The sequence below is a fragment of the Schistocerca nitens genome, chromosome 7, assembly GCF_023898315.1.
Source record: "Schistocerca nitens isolate TAMUIC-IGC-003100 chromosome 7, iqSchNite1.1, whole genome shotgun sequence".
Lineage (NCBI taxonomy): Eukaryota > Metazoa > Arthropoda > Insecta > Orthoptera > Acrididae > Schistocerca > Schistocerca nitens.
Window position 1 is genome coordinate 392738586 of NC_064620.1, and position 15108 is coordinate 392753693.

Below are 15108 nucleotides of genomic sequence, written 5' to 3' on the forward strand. Positions count from 1 at the left end.
CAATGTAATTAGTGTTAATAATAATAAAAATGGCAACAGCAGTAATAATAATAATAATAATAATAATAACAAAGTTCTGAATGGCCACAAATTAGCTTTACTTACGGTAAACATAATCTGGTTTGCAGAAGTCTCCTTCGTCTTTTCCATCTGGACACTCAGACGTGGAATTGCAAAGTGCTGACACTGGAAGGCATTCCACTGTGTCAGGACATCTAAATTCGTTCCAGAGGCATTTGTAATTCACATGACCTGTAAAATTTAACTAGTTATCAAAAGTGTCCATGAACCAACATTAATATTCTGAAGAGTGTACATTCGATGTGGATTTCATCACTTACACCTTTCAAGGTCTTCATCCGAAGCGTCATCCTCTGGACTTCCACAGTCAATCTCGCCATCACATAGCCATGCTAAAGGGATGCACAGCTTGGATTTTGTGCACTGGAATGACTGCGGCCTACAGGTTTTTTGTTCTGAAAAGAATATGTTAAAATTGTTAATACATACATGCATATTCAATTTACATTCATTGTATGGGGTCAGTCTGGAGGGGTGGAGTGGGGGGGAGGGGGGGGGGGGAATTTGCATCTTACTTCTTTCCTGGGAAACTGTATTCACATCTACTCAAAACATTTTTCTTCAAGGTGAATGCACTACTGGAACTTCTCAAACAGCCTAGTGAAGACTCTGCAATGTGCTTTCTTTGTGAAAGTTCAGAGGAAAACACAACTGCTTCCAATGCTTATAGATGACTAATTGCACTTTGAAAGGAGCAAGAAATCACAATGCCATGCAAGGACACCCAAATAATAGTTTGTAAGGGGAGGGCAGGAAGGTGCTAGTCCTGGGGTAGGGAGTATTTTTAATATTTTGGAAGACAAATGGTGACTTCCAAGTACTCATAAAAAAGTTCAATTTCTAACTCTGTTAAAAACTGCCTAATACCAACTCTTAAATCATTTTCTCAAAAGAAAAACACCTTATTACACTATATGTTTTTCCTTTCCCTGAGAGCTAGGAGGCTGTGGTTCTTCCTTGCCCCTGGGTACAGGTGACCCTGAGGCAGTCCTCAAGAAATTCTTGTGTTTTGGCAATCCTACAAGTAGGCACACGATTATTTTTGTCAGCACCATCTGAGTTATTCCAAAGAGGTTCAAAAGACATAAAAAAACTTAAATACACAGTTCTGAAGTTCCACAGTAATCACTGTACTTAAGTTTTTAATATTTATATTCCTCCAAGTACTGACAGAATATTCCACAAACATTACAAAAAGACAATCTTTAGCCCATCATTCTACAGATACCATTTCCAAGTTTGGCTGTGCTTACGTATCCACTTCCAGCAAAAAAAAGTACAGTGCTTAAAACATTCACCTGAAGTGATTCCTGAAAACCACGTGTAATTTACATACAGATGCTGTACATGGATCTGAACCTTATTCCTCCGAAATATAAAACCAGTGTCTTACAAGCTTTCTGAGAATTTAACTTGACTTGGGTCACACTGGTACAACTACATCTTTGATGCATTGGTGAACATTAATTTGGATACGTGAGGAAAAATGTTGAATATGGAATCCAGTGAGGTTTGGTACTAGGTATACTCCTATTCTTGACACGCCAGAGAGAGCCAGGTGAATAGCGAAACAGGATCATAACTAGTTCACAGCAAGCAGTTTAATCTTAATCTTACAAAAACTAATTTTATGCATGCAAAACTAAAACGACTTACAGGGACAAAATGTAGTGGTCAATGTGCAGACACAAAATGACAACTCATGGGTGAAGTTCCAAGCAATCCAGATGGATATCAAACCAAAAAGCCTGTTTTTGTCTGATTTCCGCTTAGAAAATGGTGTTATTGTGTTGTCCAGCAGACGGGGTTCATAGCATACTTTCACTGGCTGCTGCTTGAAAGCATAATCTTCTGGGAGAATGCAGCTGAAGTCAAGAAAATATTTGATCTCCAGAAGCATGCACTAAGAATATTATGAAAAAATTAAAACCAAACACCTGGAAGAAGCCTTTTCAAGGACCCTGAGATCCCTACACTGACATGCTAATATTGAATCACAACACTCAAACAGTGGATATTGAATCTGACTAGGTCAAGGAAAATGAAATAAGCACGGTAATCCCCACCTTAAAAAACAAACACTCAGTTGCATGGGATGGTATGTTAAGTGCTGTAGTTCAAAAATACATAAAACAAATAGTTAAACCACTAACTTACCTCTTAAACTGTAGTATTTTAGACAACATTTATCCTAGTAGTTTAAAATGAAGCAAAGCATAATTTTAGGAAAGATTGTTGCACAACAACTGCAGTTTCTGAATTTCTCCATAGTCCTAGATGAAGGAATGAAGACAATGGACATATTCTTAGATCGTTCCAAAATCTTAATCTTCTCATTAAGAAACTGAAGGCAAACAACATCAAAGACTCATCTATGCATTTACTGTCTACGTACTTAACAAACTACAAGTAGTCTACTAAACTTTCATGCAGAACAGATAATGAGGTTATGTATTCCCAGTCTTCTAGAGATACAGTAAACCACGGAGGGGGGGTGGGGGGGTGGGGGGTGGGGAGTGCCACAGGAGTCAATCCTAGGTCCCTTCCTCTTCTTAGCTTATGACAATGTCATGACACAATCTGTCAACTCACATATAGCACGCTACATTCACGACACCTCCATCTTATTTTATGAGAAAGACTTTGAGGCATTACAGTCACTTGCAATGAAAGGTGTAACTGAAGCAACCGTATATCTTCTACATCAAGGACTACACGCTAACATCAGTAAATCCCAGCTAACAACATTTCAAACAACTGGCTCTTATCAGGCTGAAATCAGCAGTATACATTGTGTTGAATCATAGAAACAGATAACATTAAATTTTTTGGTGTCCACCTGGACAAAAACTGTCACTGGGTAAACCACATTAACTCTGTATGTGAGAAAATCAGCAGTAGCTTGTACATTATAAGCCAACTGACAAAAATGGTTCCAAGTCAAACTTTAAAAATAGTCTACTATGGAACAATTTACCCATTTCTTAATTATGGAATTGAACTGTGGGGCTGTGTGGCAGACCTGTACCTGAATAGAATATTAGTACAACAGAAGACAGTTACTATGTTAATGCATAGACTGAGATACACTCAATCCTGTAATGAAACCTTTGGTCAACATAAATCATTAACAATTTATTATTTATGCTGCTATAAACTTATTACATTTGTTGGGAATAGTAAAAATAAAGAAAATAAATGTAGTGGTACACACAGTTATGATACTACAAGTAAGGGTAAGTACTTCAGGCAGAGGACAAAATTAAAAATAACTGACAACAGCCTTTATATTAATGGGTAGATATGTTTCAATAAGCTGCGACATACTCTAAAAACTTGTGAAGCAAAGCTATTCCACAAGGAGTTAAAAGCTTTCCTTGTAAATAGGTGTTTGTATTCACTCAGTTAGCTCTAAGTTACATGTTCCCTGTTAAACACATAGTATACTTACAATACTAAGATAAATATATGTACAAGTACTACATGTAAGGACCGAGCGAGGTGGCGCAGTGGTTAGCACACTGAACTTGCTTTCGGGAGGACAATGGTTCAATCTTGCATCCGGCCATCCTGATTTAGGTTTTCCGTGATTGCTTGAAATCACTTCAGGCAAATGCCGGGATGGTTACTATGGAAGGGCACGGCTGACTTCCTTCCCTAATCCAATGAGATTGATGACCTTGCTGTTTTGTTTCTTCCACCAAATCAACCCCAACCAACTATCAGTTTAATAAGTCACAGCTGCGAAATACTAACACGAATTCTTTACAGACGAATGGAAAAACTGGTAGAAGCTGATCTCAGGGAAGATCAGTTTGGATTCTGTAGAAATGTTGGAACACGTGAGGCAATACTGACCCTACGACTTACCTTAGAAGAAAGATTAAGGAAAGGCAAACATACGTTTCTAGCATTTGTAGACTTAGAGAAAGCTTTTGACAATGTTGACTGGAATACTCTCTTTCAAATTCTGAAGGTGGCAGGGAGCAAAAGGCTATTTACAATTTGTACAGAAACCAGATGGCAGTTATAAGAGTTAAGGGACATGAAAGGGAAGCAGTGGTTGGGAAGGGATTGAGACAGGGTTGTAGCCTTTCCCCAATGCTATTCTATCTGTATATTGAGCAAGCAGTAAAGCAAACAAAAGAAAAGTTCGGAGTAGGTATTAAAATTCATGGAGAAGAAATAAAAACTTTGAGGTTCGCCGATGACATTGTAATTCTGTCAGAGACAGCAAAGGACTTGGAAGAGCAGTTGAACGGAATGGACAGTGTCTTGAAAGGAGGGCATAAAATGAACATCAACAAAAGCAAAACGAGGATAATGGAATGTAGTCGAATTAAATCGGGTAATGCTGAGGGAATTAGATTAGGAAATGAGTCACTTAAAGTATTACAGGAGTTTTGCTATTTGGGGAGCAAAATAACTGATGATGGTCGAAGTAGAGAGGATATAAAATGTGGACTGGCAATGGCAAGGAAATCGTTTCTGAAGAAGAGAAATTTGTTAACATTGAGTTGGTAGGGCATGTTCTGAGGTATCAAGGGATCACCAATTTGGTACTGGAGGTCAGCGTGGAGGGTAAAAATCGTAGAGGGAGACCAAGAGATGAATACACTAAGCAGATTCAGAAGGATGTAGGCTGCAGCAGGTACTGGGAGATGAAGAAGCTTGCACAGGATAGAGTAGCATGGAGAGCTGCATCAAACCAGTCTCAGGACTGAAGACCACAACAATAACAACAGTAAGAATATTAACAGGAATCCAAAATACATTTCACAAAACATTCACCTATTAAAATCACTACAATAGCAGAGATTACAAGTGTGCAAGGCCACACTTTGGCACGGAATGGAAATGTCAAACTAAACCCAACAATAATGCACCTCCTACACTGGAGAAGAAATTCTGTATGCATTTTCTCTATCATAATTCATATACTGAAAAAAAAAAAAAACAAACACATAATAACAATCACACAAATAAATTTTGCCACTAATTTCATTCAGTAAATTTACAATACTGTAAAAGCAGTGACTTTAATAATAATTAAGAGATCCTTAGTGGCAACAGCACATTAAAATAAGCGGACTATTACAATCCAATAGTTACCTTCAATTCCATTCCCAACATACCTAAAACTTAAAAGCAATGTTACTTATGCTTAACTTAGTAAAATATTAATGTCAGAATCAAATAAGTGGCATAACACAAATAACCACAACCAGCGTTACTGACATTTTGCAGTCAGTATGTCTGCACATCATAGGCTGCTTGTAAGTGCTTCAATGAACTTCATGTTGACATTGTTCCCAGTTTGTTCATTCAGTGTACAAACTGCATCAGTATACTCACAAAAGGTTGGTCACAAACATTTCCACAACTTGGGTTGTTGACTCAGTAACATGATACCACACAGAAGCAATCACATAAATGAAGGCTTTGCAATTCACAGATTTGAAAAGTGTTACTACACCATATTCCTCTTGTTATTCGACATGCTTACTCAGCAGTTTGTCTCTTAATCTGTTCCTGAGCTCCTTGGTTCACTGGCTGCAATAATGCCATTTATTAGGAATATAACCTATTGTCCATTAATGAACTTTAGCTTTCTGGCTATCACCAGTATTATTATTTGAACTCTTACTTTATTATGAGTAGATGTGTGATATATCTTCGGTGTGATGTACACTATATGAAACAATGTTGTGTCTACATATGTTCTCATATCATATTTTTACTCCTCCCTTATTATGTTGTACGCTACATTGAATGGATTAATAAGGATACAATGCAATACCGGTACAGTACGTTGGGTAACAGATATTTCACTTTGGCGCCATCAGCCATTGTTACTCCATCATATGGCAAACTTTCTTTTAGAAGTTCTTTTACACTTGTCACAAGGACCAGTTTAAAAAAAGTAAACAGTCTATCCACACATTATTTTGCGAGTTGTAAGACACTAACAAGGAGGGGCGATTCAATTGGTTTTAAAGCACTTTGATTTTTTGTTTTCCCTATTAAAAAAGGAGGGATTTTGTAATTTCCCAGATAGTTAATAGCGAATCAGTGTTGATAATCTATTCTTATTACATACTTTTGCAGGATTATAATTTGGAACTTCGTGTCTTATTGGGTGGCGTCTGATAATAAAGGCTTCGTTCGTGGGCGTTTTAAACTTGTCTAAGGAAATGGATAGGAAATGAACATTTCGATTTCTTTTTCCAGCAGCTACTGTCTCGCCTGAAAGGCTTTCACTATAGTAGTCAGTGACAATTAATAAACCGAAAATCACTCTCAATGTTTTCACAAAACCAGACGAAAAGGATATCATTTAGGGAATCATTCTATGCTTTTTCGGTTGCCCTGCGGCTTTCTAAAGTTTTCTGACACAACTTTGAAACAAAAGTCTTCAATTTTTTTCGGTTATTCTTCCAGTCTGACACGATCAAAGTTCCCGAGACCAAATACAACATCACTGTTTCCTATAAATCTCCTTGACTCGTACTACGCAGTGCATGTAACTTTTCGCCCATGGGCAGTACCACCTTATTTCCCTCGGATGTTATTTTACATCTGCAACAAATGGAGACAATACTGTATTTTCCCACTGAACATTAAACTCGTCTTTCTCTCGGATGACATTTTACATTTGCAACAAACGGAGGCAATATAGTATTTTACCACTAAACTTTAACTCGTTAGCTGACACTGTGTTATCATCCATGTATGGCAATTGGCTGCCTCTAAATTTAATGATTATCGTCTACTTATTGATGCCTTTTGTTACTCCTAGAGTATCTAATTAATACAGTGTAGATACAGAACAAAAATAAATAAATAAATAAAACGATCTGGATAAATAGGAGAGCCTTACTAATGAGGCTAGATAAGCGAGATTCCCCATGTTTTTACTGACAGCTACTTTTTTGTAAGCCTGAATCTTTTGAATGGTCAACCTGAGTCAGCAATAGAAGATTGGTGTTACCACAATATTTCCCAAAGTTACTTACGGAAGAGGTTATAATATGATACACAGGATGAAGGGAAATTCGCGCACTCGGGCTTCGCAGCGCAACCCTCACATGCCAGTGATAAAAAAATGTCTCTCACAAAATTTCGTCCGGCGAGTGCATCCGGCAGAAAAAGGACGTCAAAGAGTGGCAATCTGGCAACACTGTAACCACATGTATGATAGCTACCTCTGTCAGCATATAGTCTTTGTGCTGTACAGTTGGTGCAATAAATAGCGTGTTGGTTAGCATGCAGCAAGTCGATGGTTCGATTCCGGGTTGAGGCCTATGTTTTTTGTTTGGTAAAAGTAGTGCAGGTGGTACGGTATCTGGCATCTTAACCGTCAACAGTGATCGCAGCGGGTCCTCTAGAAAACGTTTGCACTTACATACTACAATCGTGGATATGGGAGATTGGTCAGCTTTGAAAGAAGCCCTTTTCATGTCATCGAATTTCACAAGTACCTCATCCACTAGATGCAAAGCCTGTTTTCTTTGTATCCTCCTCCAGTGGTCCCAGAGATTAGTAGTAACTATTTTCTTGCCTCATTCAGGTCCATACATTTCGTTAGGGCCTTACGTTACCAATAGGACTACCAATGTGCTTTGCGAATAATGTCCAAACTCGGTTACTATTTGTATGTGTTATCACCATGGTCCCAAGCCTTTCAACACTGAGTCTGGTAACCGCATGCTGTTTAGTACGTATTTCAATGCGTTATTATTATTCTAACGGTGGGATTATGGAAACATCACGTCTGTTACCGTTAGGGACACAGAATGTACGTCGAAACAGATAGGCGATGTCGGCATGAATCGTGCAGAACAATATCTGTCAGAGGAGTAATGCGCATTACATGGACCATGCGCATCTTTAGCACCTCGAAATTGATATTTTTCGTAGTTATTCTGTCCTATGACAGGTCATTTGCTTCAACAGTCTATTTCTTATTTGTATAACCACGTATTTGTTACGTTCAGAGTAAAAAAATTTTGTAAATTTAGGATACATTTGACGTTAGAAACAGCGTATATTACAGTATGAAATGTCAGAATGATATTAGCTAATAAAAAAAAGCGCCCAAACCCAGGATCGAATCCACGACCTCCTGCATGCGAACCCAAAACTTTATCCTCTGCACCAGCTGTGCAGCACAACTGAAGTATCCTGACAAAGCTAGTTACCGTACATGTGGTTAGAGTGTTGCCATATTGCCACTCTTTAATTTTGCGAGAGACACTTTTTTTTCTTTCATGTGAGGAGATGCGCTGCGAAGCCCGAGTGCGCGAATTTCGCTTCACCCTGAATAACGTCCCTTTAATTTAGCCACATATGAGTGCATATCGCTTAGTCAATAAACTATTGTTATAATAAACCAGTAAACAGCGTAAAGTGTCTGATCAAAAGTATAAGAAAACCCCACGCAGTGCGGAGTTGACCGCTAGGTTTCACGAGAAGTGGCCAGTATGAAATGGGGTAAAGATTACTGTGATGTTAATAAAGAAGTGGTACCAACTGAATGGATAGGTCAGGAAAGCTGAGTGGCTTCGAACGTGGGTAGTCATTGGATGTCACTAAAGTAACAAATCCATTAGGGAAATGTCAACCTTTCTGCAGTGCCCAAGTCGACTGTTGTGACTGTGAAATGGAAACGCGGAAGACTGTGAATTGCAAACGCCAGGTAGACCTTATGACTGACCGGCAGAGATCGCCAAGCATTGTGGAAGGTGCTTGTAACAGTCGCATGAGAGCAGCGGAAGGAATCATTCATGCGTTCCAAAGTGCTACCAGCTGTCCAGTTAGCACAATGATTGTGCGTAGGAAGTTAAAAAATGACGTACAATGGTCGAACAGTTACTCGTAAACCACACATTTCTGTAATCCGGGGATTCCCAAACTTTTCCTGAGACGGAAATCGTGGTACTCTGATGGAACACCTCTTTTTTTTTTAAGTTCACTATAACTTTAAAAAACGAGAAAAACTTGTTTCTTTCAGTGATTACTTCAATTTTAAACCACAACTAGTAATACTGAAATCAAAATAAATTTTTAAAAATGTTTAAAAAATTAGAGAATATGTCAAAAAAGAAACGGCATTATTGCTTTTTGTGGAGCACTTACTCACTTCCCGCAGAACGCCCTGTTGTAGTCAGAGCTGAGTGACGCTTGAGGTGTCGTAAAGAGCGATGCGACAGGACAGTGGATGACTGGAAACTAATGATCTGGAGTAATGGAAGGGTTTGGGTTTGACGAATGCCAGTGGAACGTTATCTACCACCACATGTAGTGCCTACAGCGAAGTACGGAGGAGGTGGTATTACACTACGGGAGTGTCTTTCGTGGTTAGAATGTGGTCCCTTACTTGCGCTCAAGAAAACACAAAATATCCAAGAAAATGGATATGAACATTTTACGGCACTGTGTACTGCGTACAGTACATGAACAGCTCAGAGACGATGACTGACTGTAAACGATGATGTATCAGCATAACAATGGACCCTGTTATGTAGCAGCATCCGTGGGGCAATGATATGTAACATTCCTGAAATGGTCTGGCCTGCCCAGAGTGCTGACCTGAATCCAATGGAACACCTTCGTGGTGAGTTAGAAGGTCGACTTCGCTCCAGACCGCATCGTAAAACATTGCTACTCTCTCTGGTTTCGGCTCTTAAGGAAGAATGGTCTAACATTCTTCCGCAGACTTTTAGATACCTTAGTGAAAGACTCCAGGGCAGATTTCAAGCCGTTATACACGCGAAGGGTGACGCACCCCATACGAAAGTCCACTAACAGGTGTTCGGATACTTTTGATCGGACAGCGTATGTATTACCGGCACAGCGAACTGGTTACCTGGCCAGTGGGACAGCAACGTCGTTTTTACGCCTGAGAAGCAGGGTGGGGAGATAATGGTAGCATACAGAGAAAGTTTTTGACAATGTTGACTGGAATACTCTCTTTCAAATTCTGAAGGTGGCAGGGGTAAAATACAGGGAGCGAAAGGCTATTTACAATTTGTACAGAAACCAGATGTCAGTTATAAGAGTCGAGGGACATGAAAGGGAAGCAGTGGTTGGGAAGGGAGTGAGACAGGGTTGTAGTCTCTCCCCGATGTTATTCAATCTGTATATTGGGCAAGCAGTGAAGGAAACAAAAGAAAAGTTCGGAGTAGGTATTAAAATCCATGGAGAAGAAATAAAACTTTGAGGTTCGCCGATGACATTGTAATTCTGTCAGAGACAGCAAAGGACTTGGAAGAGCAGTTGAATGGAATGGATAGTGTCTTGAAAGGGGGGTATAAGATGAACATCAACAAGAAGCAAAATGAGAATAATGGAATGTAGTCGAATTAAGTCGGGTGATGCTGAGGGAATTAGATTAGGAAATGAGACACTTAAATTAGTAAAGGAATTTTGCTATTTTGGGAGCAAAATAACTGATGTTGGTCTAAGTAGAGAGGATATAAAATGTAGACTGGCAATGGCAAGGAAATCGTTTCTGAAGAAGAGAAATTTGTTAACATCGAGTGTAGATTTAAGTGTCAGGTAGTCGTTTCTGGAAGTATTTGTATGGAGCGTAGCCATGTATGGAAGTGAAACATGGACGATAACTAGTTTGGACAAGAAGAGAATAGAAGCTTTCGAAATGTGGTGCTACAGAAGAATGCTGAAGATTAGATGGGTAGATCACATAACTAATGAGGAAGTATTGAATAGGATTGGGTAGAAGAGAAGTTTGTGGCACAACTTGACCAGAAGAAGGGATCGGTTGGTAGGACATGTGTTGAGGTATCAAGGGATCACCAATTTATTATTGGAGGTCAGCGTGAAGGGTAAAAATCGTAGAGGGAGACCAAGAGATGAATACACTAAGCAGATTCAGAAGGATGTAGGCTGCAATAGGTACTGGGAGATGAAGAAGCTTACACAGGATAGAGTAGCATGGAGAGCTGCATCAAACTAGTCTCAGGACTGAAGACCACAACAACAACAACATACCAGTACTTTCTGAGAGAAGCGCTGTTACACAGTATGCATCTGTATGCGCCACTGAGTGAGGTGTTCATTTAGAACCAGAACAAAAACAGAATGTACACTATATCTCACCTCGATTACTAACGAAGCTTCACTGTCAGTATCCGCAAAGCTACGACGGGCGTTTAGTGACTAATGCAACACTTTTTTTTCTGAAAGCAGACAGTTTTTATTCAGAATTCCATTACGCCATATTTTCGCCACTCTTTTGGCAGCAAAATTCTATTTATCAACATAATCTCCTTTCAATGCGACGGCCTTACGAGCCCTTACTGGGAGGGCCAATATGCCCGCATGATACCACTCTGCTGGTCGAGTCAACGTTTTGCAACAACAGCCTCTCAATCACACATGTACTGCTTCCCGCAGAGCGCATCCTTCATTGGGCCAAACATATGGAAGTCGAAAGACGCGAGATCCGGGCTGTATGATGGATAAGGAAGAACAATCAAATTAATTTTGTGAGCTCCTCTCCCGTGCACGCACTTGTGTGGAGCCTTTTGTTGTCGTGGAGGAAAAATTCGTTTGCTTTTTTGCGGCGAAGAACACGCTGAAGAGATGGGGAGAACGGGCTTGTTTGCGCGACCTTGTTGCGATGATGGCAGATGCCTCGCCCATCGACTCACCGTGCTTTTGTTCGCTGTCAGGTCTCTGAAGACATTCTGCAAGCGACTATCATTACTGCAATGTTCTTGTTTTCCGCCAATGAAACTCAATGACAGCTCTCTGCTTGGAACGCACTCGGTTAGAGACGCAATTTTGAAGGCTACATATGAGGGGGTTAAAGCCAAAATGGTGTAAGTCATGTTTCATGCATTTTGAGAAACAGAAGGTTTTGTGAGAAGCATTATAACAAATTCCACAAGAAATCAATACCACTTTTTTGTGTTTTACATCACAGGAAGGTGTCATTGTTTCAATGTGTTCATAATTGAAAACGGTTTAATACAAAATTATGTGTCTTTTGAAGGGCCCAAGTGACTTACACCATTTTGCCTTTAACCAATCTTGTATTTGCAGTAAATTTAAATAAGACCAAAAGGTATTTTTAATGACAAATGATATATTTCAGAAATAACTAAGAGCAGTACAACAAAATATCCTTTCTTAGCTATGACAATGTTCAGTCACGTTCAGTATCAACAACATCCAGCGGGCCTGCATCATCTATTGTTGCTTCAGCTGTTGTAAGTCCCTGGAAGTAAGCATGGTTGATGGGTGGAATGTATGGTAGAAGATCTAGCATGTCCCTTTTCTTTTCCTTGGTTACAGGTCTTGGTCCATGGTATAGGTTTTCCATAGCAATACGTCCAAGTGAAACTGGCCTTCCTGGTTTGGCTGGCTTTAGACATAAAGCGGAGAATGGAAAAACCTCATTAAGAGTCTCCTTGTAATAGAGCATAAAAGGTTCGTTCTTCAGTAAACGAATCCACTGCATATTAAGCCATGACACTGGTTTTTTAGCGACATTTTGTTTTCTCCTTGTAATAGCTTGTTCAAGGTTCTTCGTAGACTTGAAGTCTTCACGTGACATTTGCGTAACAATAAAAGCTTTCTTTCTTCTTGATTTTACGATTATGGAGCACCAATCAGCAGGAACATAAACTGTGTTACCTCTTGCATAGGATTCTATAGATCTAAAATCTGAATCATTAGGGAGATAGGAGTGGCCACTAACCATAAATTTATTGTTCATAATGTCGATGTTAACACTGGTATGAAGCAATTTCATGAGACACAATGAAAATTTCAAAGTCCTATTTTGCCCCGAACAAGTGTCACTATACATGACAACATGTTTTGAAGCTGATGCTCTTGTAGTAACATGTTTTGTAACACAAGAACCTATTTCTTGTGACCCATGTGAGGCCATTGTCTCATCCCATGTGTACATAAAGCCAATATCAGTTGACAGCTCATGACAGCCAAGATTGTATAAGTACATGTTTCTTTTATAATAGGCCACAGAAGTGGTCAGTTTGGGGAATGGTAGAGCTTTCTGCAAGTCAAAAGTGAAGGCATAATACAATTTATCTTTCTGTGACTTTTCTTTATCTAATTTCATGGATGTTCTAGCAGCCTCCGCCTTTCGAAGATGAAGTTCGTCTTGTACTTCCACGTTCTTTCTTTCTATTGCATCTTCTAAAGTGGACATCTGTATTTTGTACTTGTCACACTTCACACAGGTACCTTTACGTGGAACATGAAAGTGGAAGTTGAATTCATGACTGAAACATCTGCGATAAATGGGCTCTTTAACAGGTAAGATTTTTTTCTCTTTGCAGTATTCTCTGTATAAGTTATACATAAGACGTACATTAAGGTCAGGGGATAAATATTTTCTGTTTGGATTTTGAGTTGTTGTATAATGAGACTAGTATGAGGGGAATGATGAAATACGCTTCCGGACAATATCCATTCTTTCATCAGAGATTTTGTTCACGGGTATCCCACTTCCTTGTTTGTCCGATCCTGGTTGCTCTCCCATTTTCAACTTTTGTACAGCTCTGGTCATCCACCCATCTGATATTTGGAATGTTTGAAGGAAATATTTGTTGCATACTTTAACACTATTTCCATCAACTTGAATATAAAATTGATTGCTGGTTGGCTTTGCCAATCTTGACCCATCTCTAGGACGCCTGTGTTGAGGACTTATTTGCTTAATTAACCCACATAAAAAAGCATTCTGACAGGAAAAAGAACCTAAATTCCAAAATGTTTCGAATGAACTTCTGCGTGCCACTTCTGATATCTTATCTATACATTTTAATCTGCAGTTACAATTTATGTTTGAGCATGTCTTTTCAGGAACCTTTCTCCCTTCCTTAGTTTCATATGCCTGACCCAAATTTCTGTTTTTCTTTCTTTCCTGCTTCGTACTCCCCCTTTTTTGCCTCTTTCTACTTCGATTTGGTAATTCATGTTGTGCTATTTCCACTTCTTCCTCTGCAACCAAACAAACAAGCATAATTATTTTCCGAATGTTATGCTACGACATTTTGAGGTTGTGTATCAAGACTGTTATTATTTTTACGAATTGTTTTGCAGAAATTATGCTACATCGTTTAGCTCGCGCACCACGTTTGCTATTATTTTCAGTGAAATTACGTTTATAGGCTAGTCATTGTTAAACTTCAAAGACATGATAATGTGTTACTAACGTAATTGGCCAAATGATAGACTATGTGAGTTAAACTTACCTGAAGATCCAAACATTTCATTCTCTGAAGGATCATAATCATCACTAGATCCTGTATTTTGCAATATACTGGGTTCACTACCTGTGTCTTCATCAAATTGAGGATCCATCTTCACCAAAACACGTAAACAACACAGTACGAAAGTACACCTTAGAAGCACTTAGAGGAATAATGGCGTAAGTCAGACTTGCACCGCAATGCCTGTAAACAAAGCGGCCGTTTCATTCACAAGTGAAACTGCTAACGCCATCTATGGGGGTAAGAACAAAACTGTGAATTACACCATTCTTCCATTTAACAGATCTATATTTCAAAATTGTATTGCAGCACTTAAGTCAATAATTTTGAAAACGTGACTTACACCACTTCGGCTTTAACCCCGTCATATTGCGTCGCCACCTATGAAACTACAGAGGCTGAATCGGGAATATTCCAAGACGTCCCACAATACATTCCACAGTTTTCAACCGAAACTGGCCGAGAAAAAAATGTATTGTATTTTTCACAGCCGTGTCTGTTTATTCGTCATCTGCTGTTTGAGTAGTGGATAATAATCCTGACTCTTTGTTAGAATCTATGCCGAACACGACACACCGCTTGGGGTGCCAAGTCGAGAGGGGCGCTACAACTGTATAATCTTTACACAGGATGTATCACACGGAGTAGCAGCCGCTTGAGGGTGCGAGGCGTGCTGAAGTACAAGATTTCTATACAATGCGTATCATAAACTGACATGGGTAAAAGCGAACGAGGCACAAGCTTTGGGGAGGGGAGG

At 39.3% G+C, this 15108-nt stretch overlaps 1 protein-coding gene across 1 annotated transcript in view; it reads right to left on the reverse strand.

Annotated features, from left to right (window-relative positions):
- LOC126195380 (low-density lipoprotein receptor-related protein 1) overlaps nucleotides 1-15108 on the reverse strand; it is an 818691-nt gene that overhangs the window by 348826 nt on the left and 454757 nt on the right. Inside the window, exons 4-5 of the mRNA XM_049933960.1 lie at nucleotides 342-476; nucleotides 106-252 (exon numbers count right to left, since the gene is read on the reverse strand). Coding sequence (XP_049789917.1) covers nucleotides 106-252; nucleotides 342-476 — 282 coding nt within the window. The remainder of the gene's footprint in view (nucleotides 1-105; nucleotides 253-341; nucleotides 477-15108) is intronic.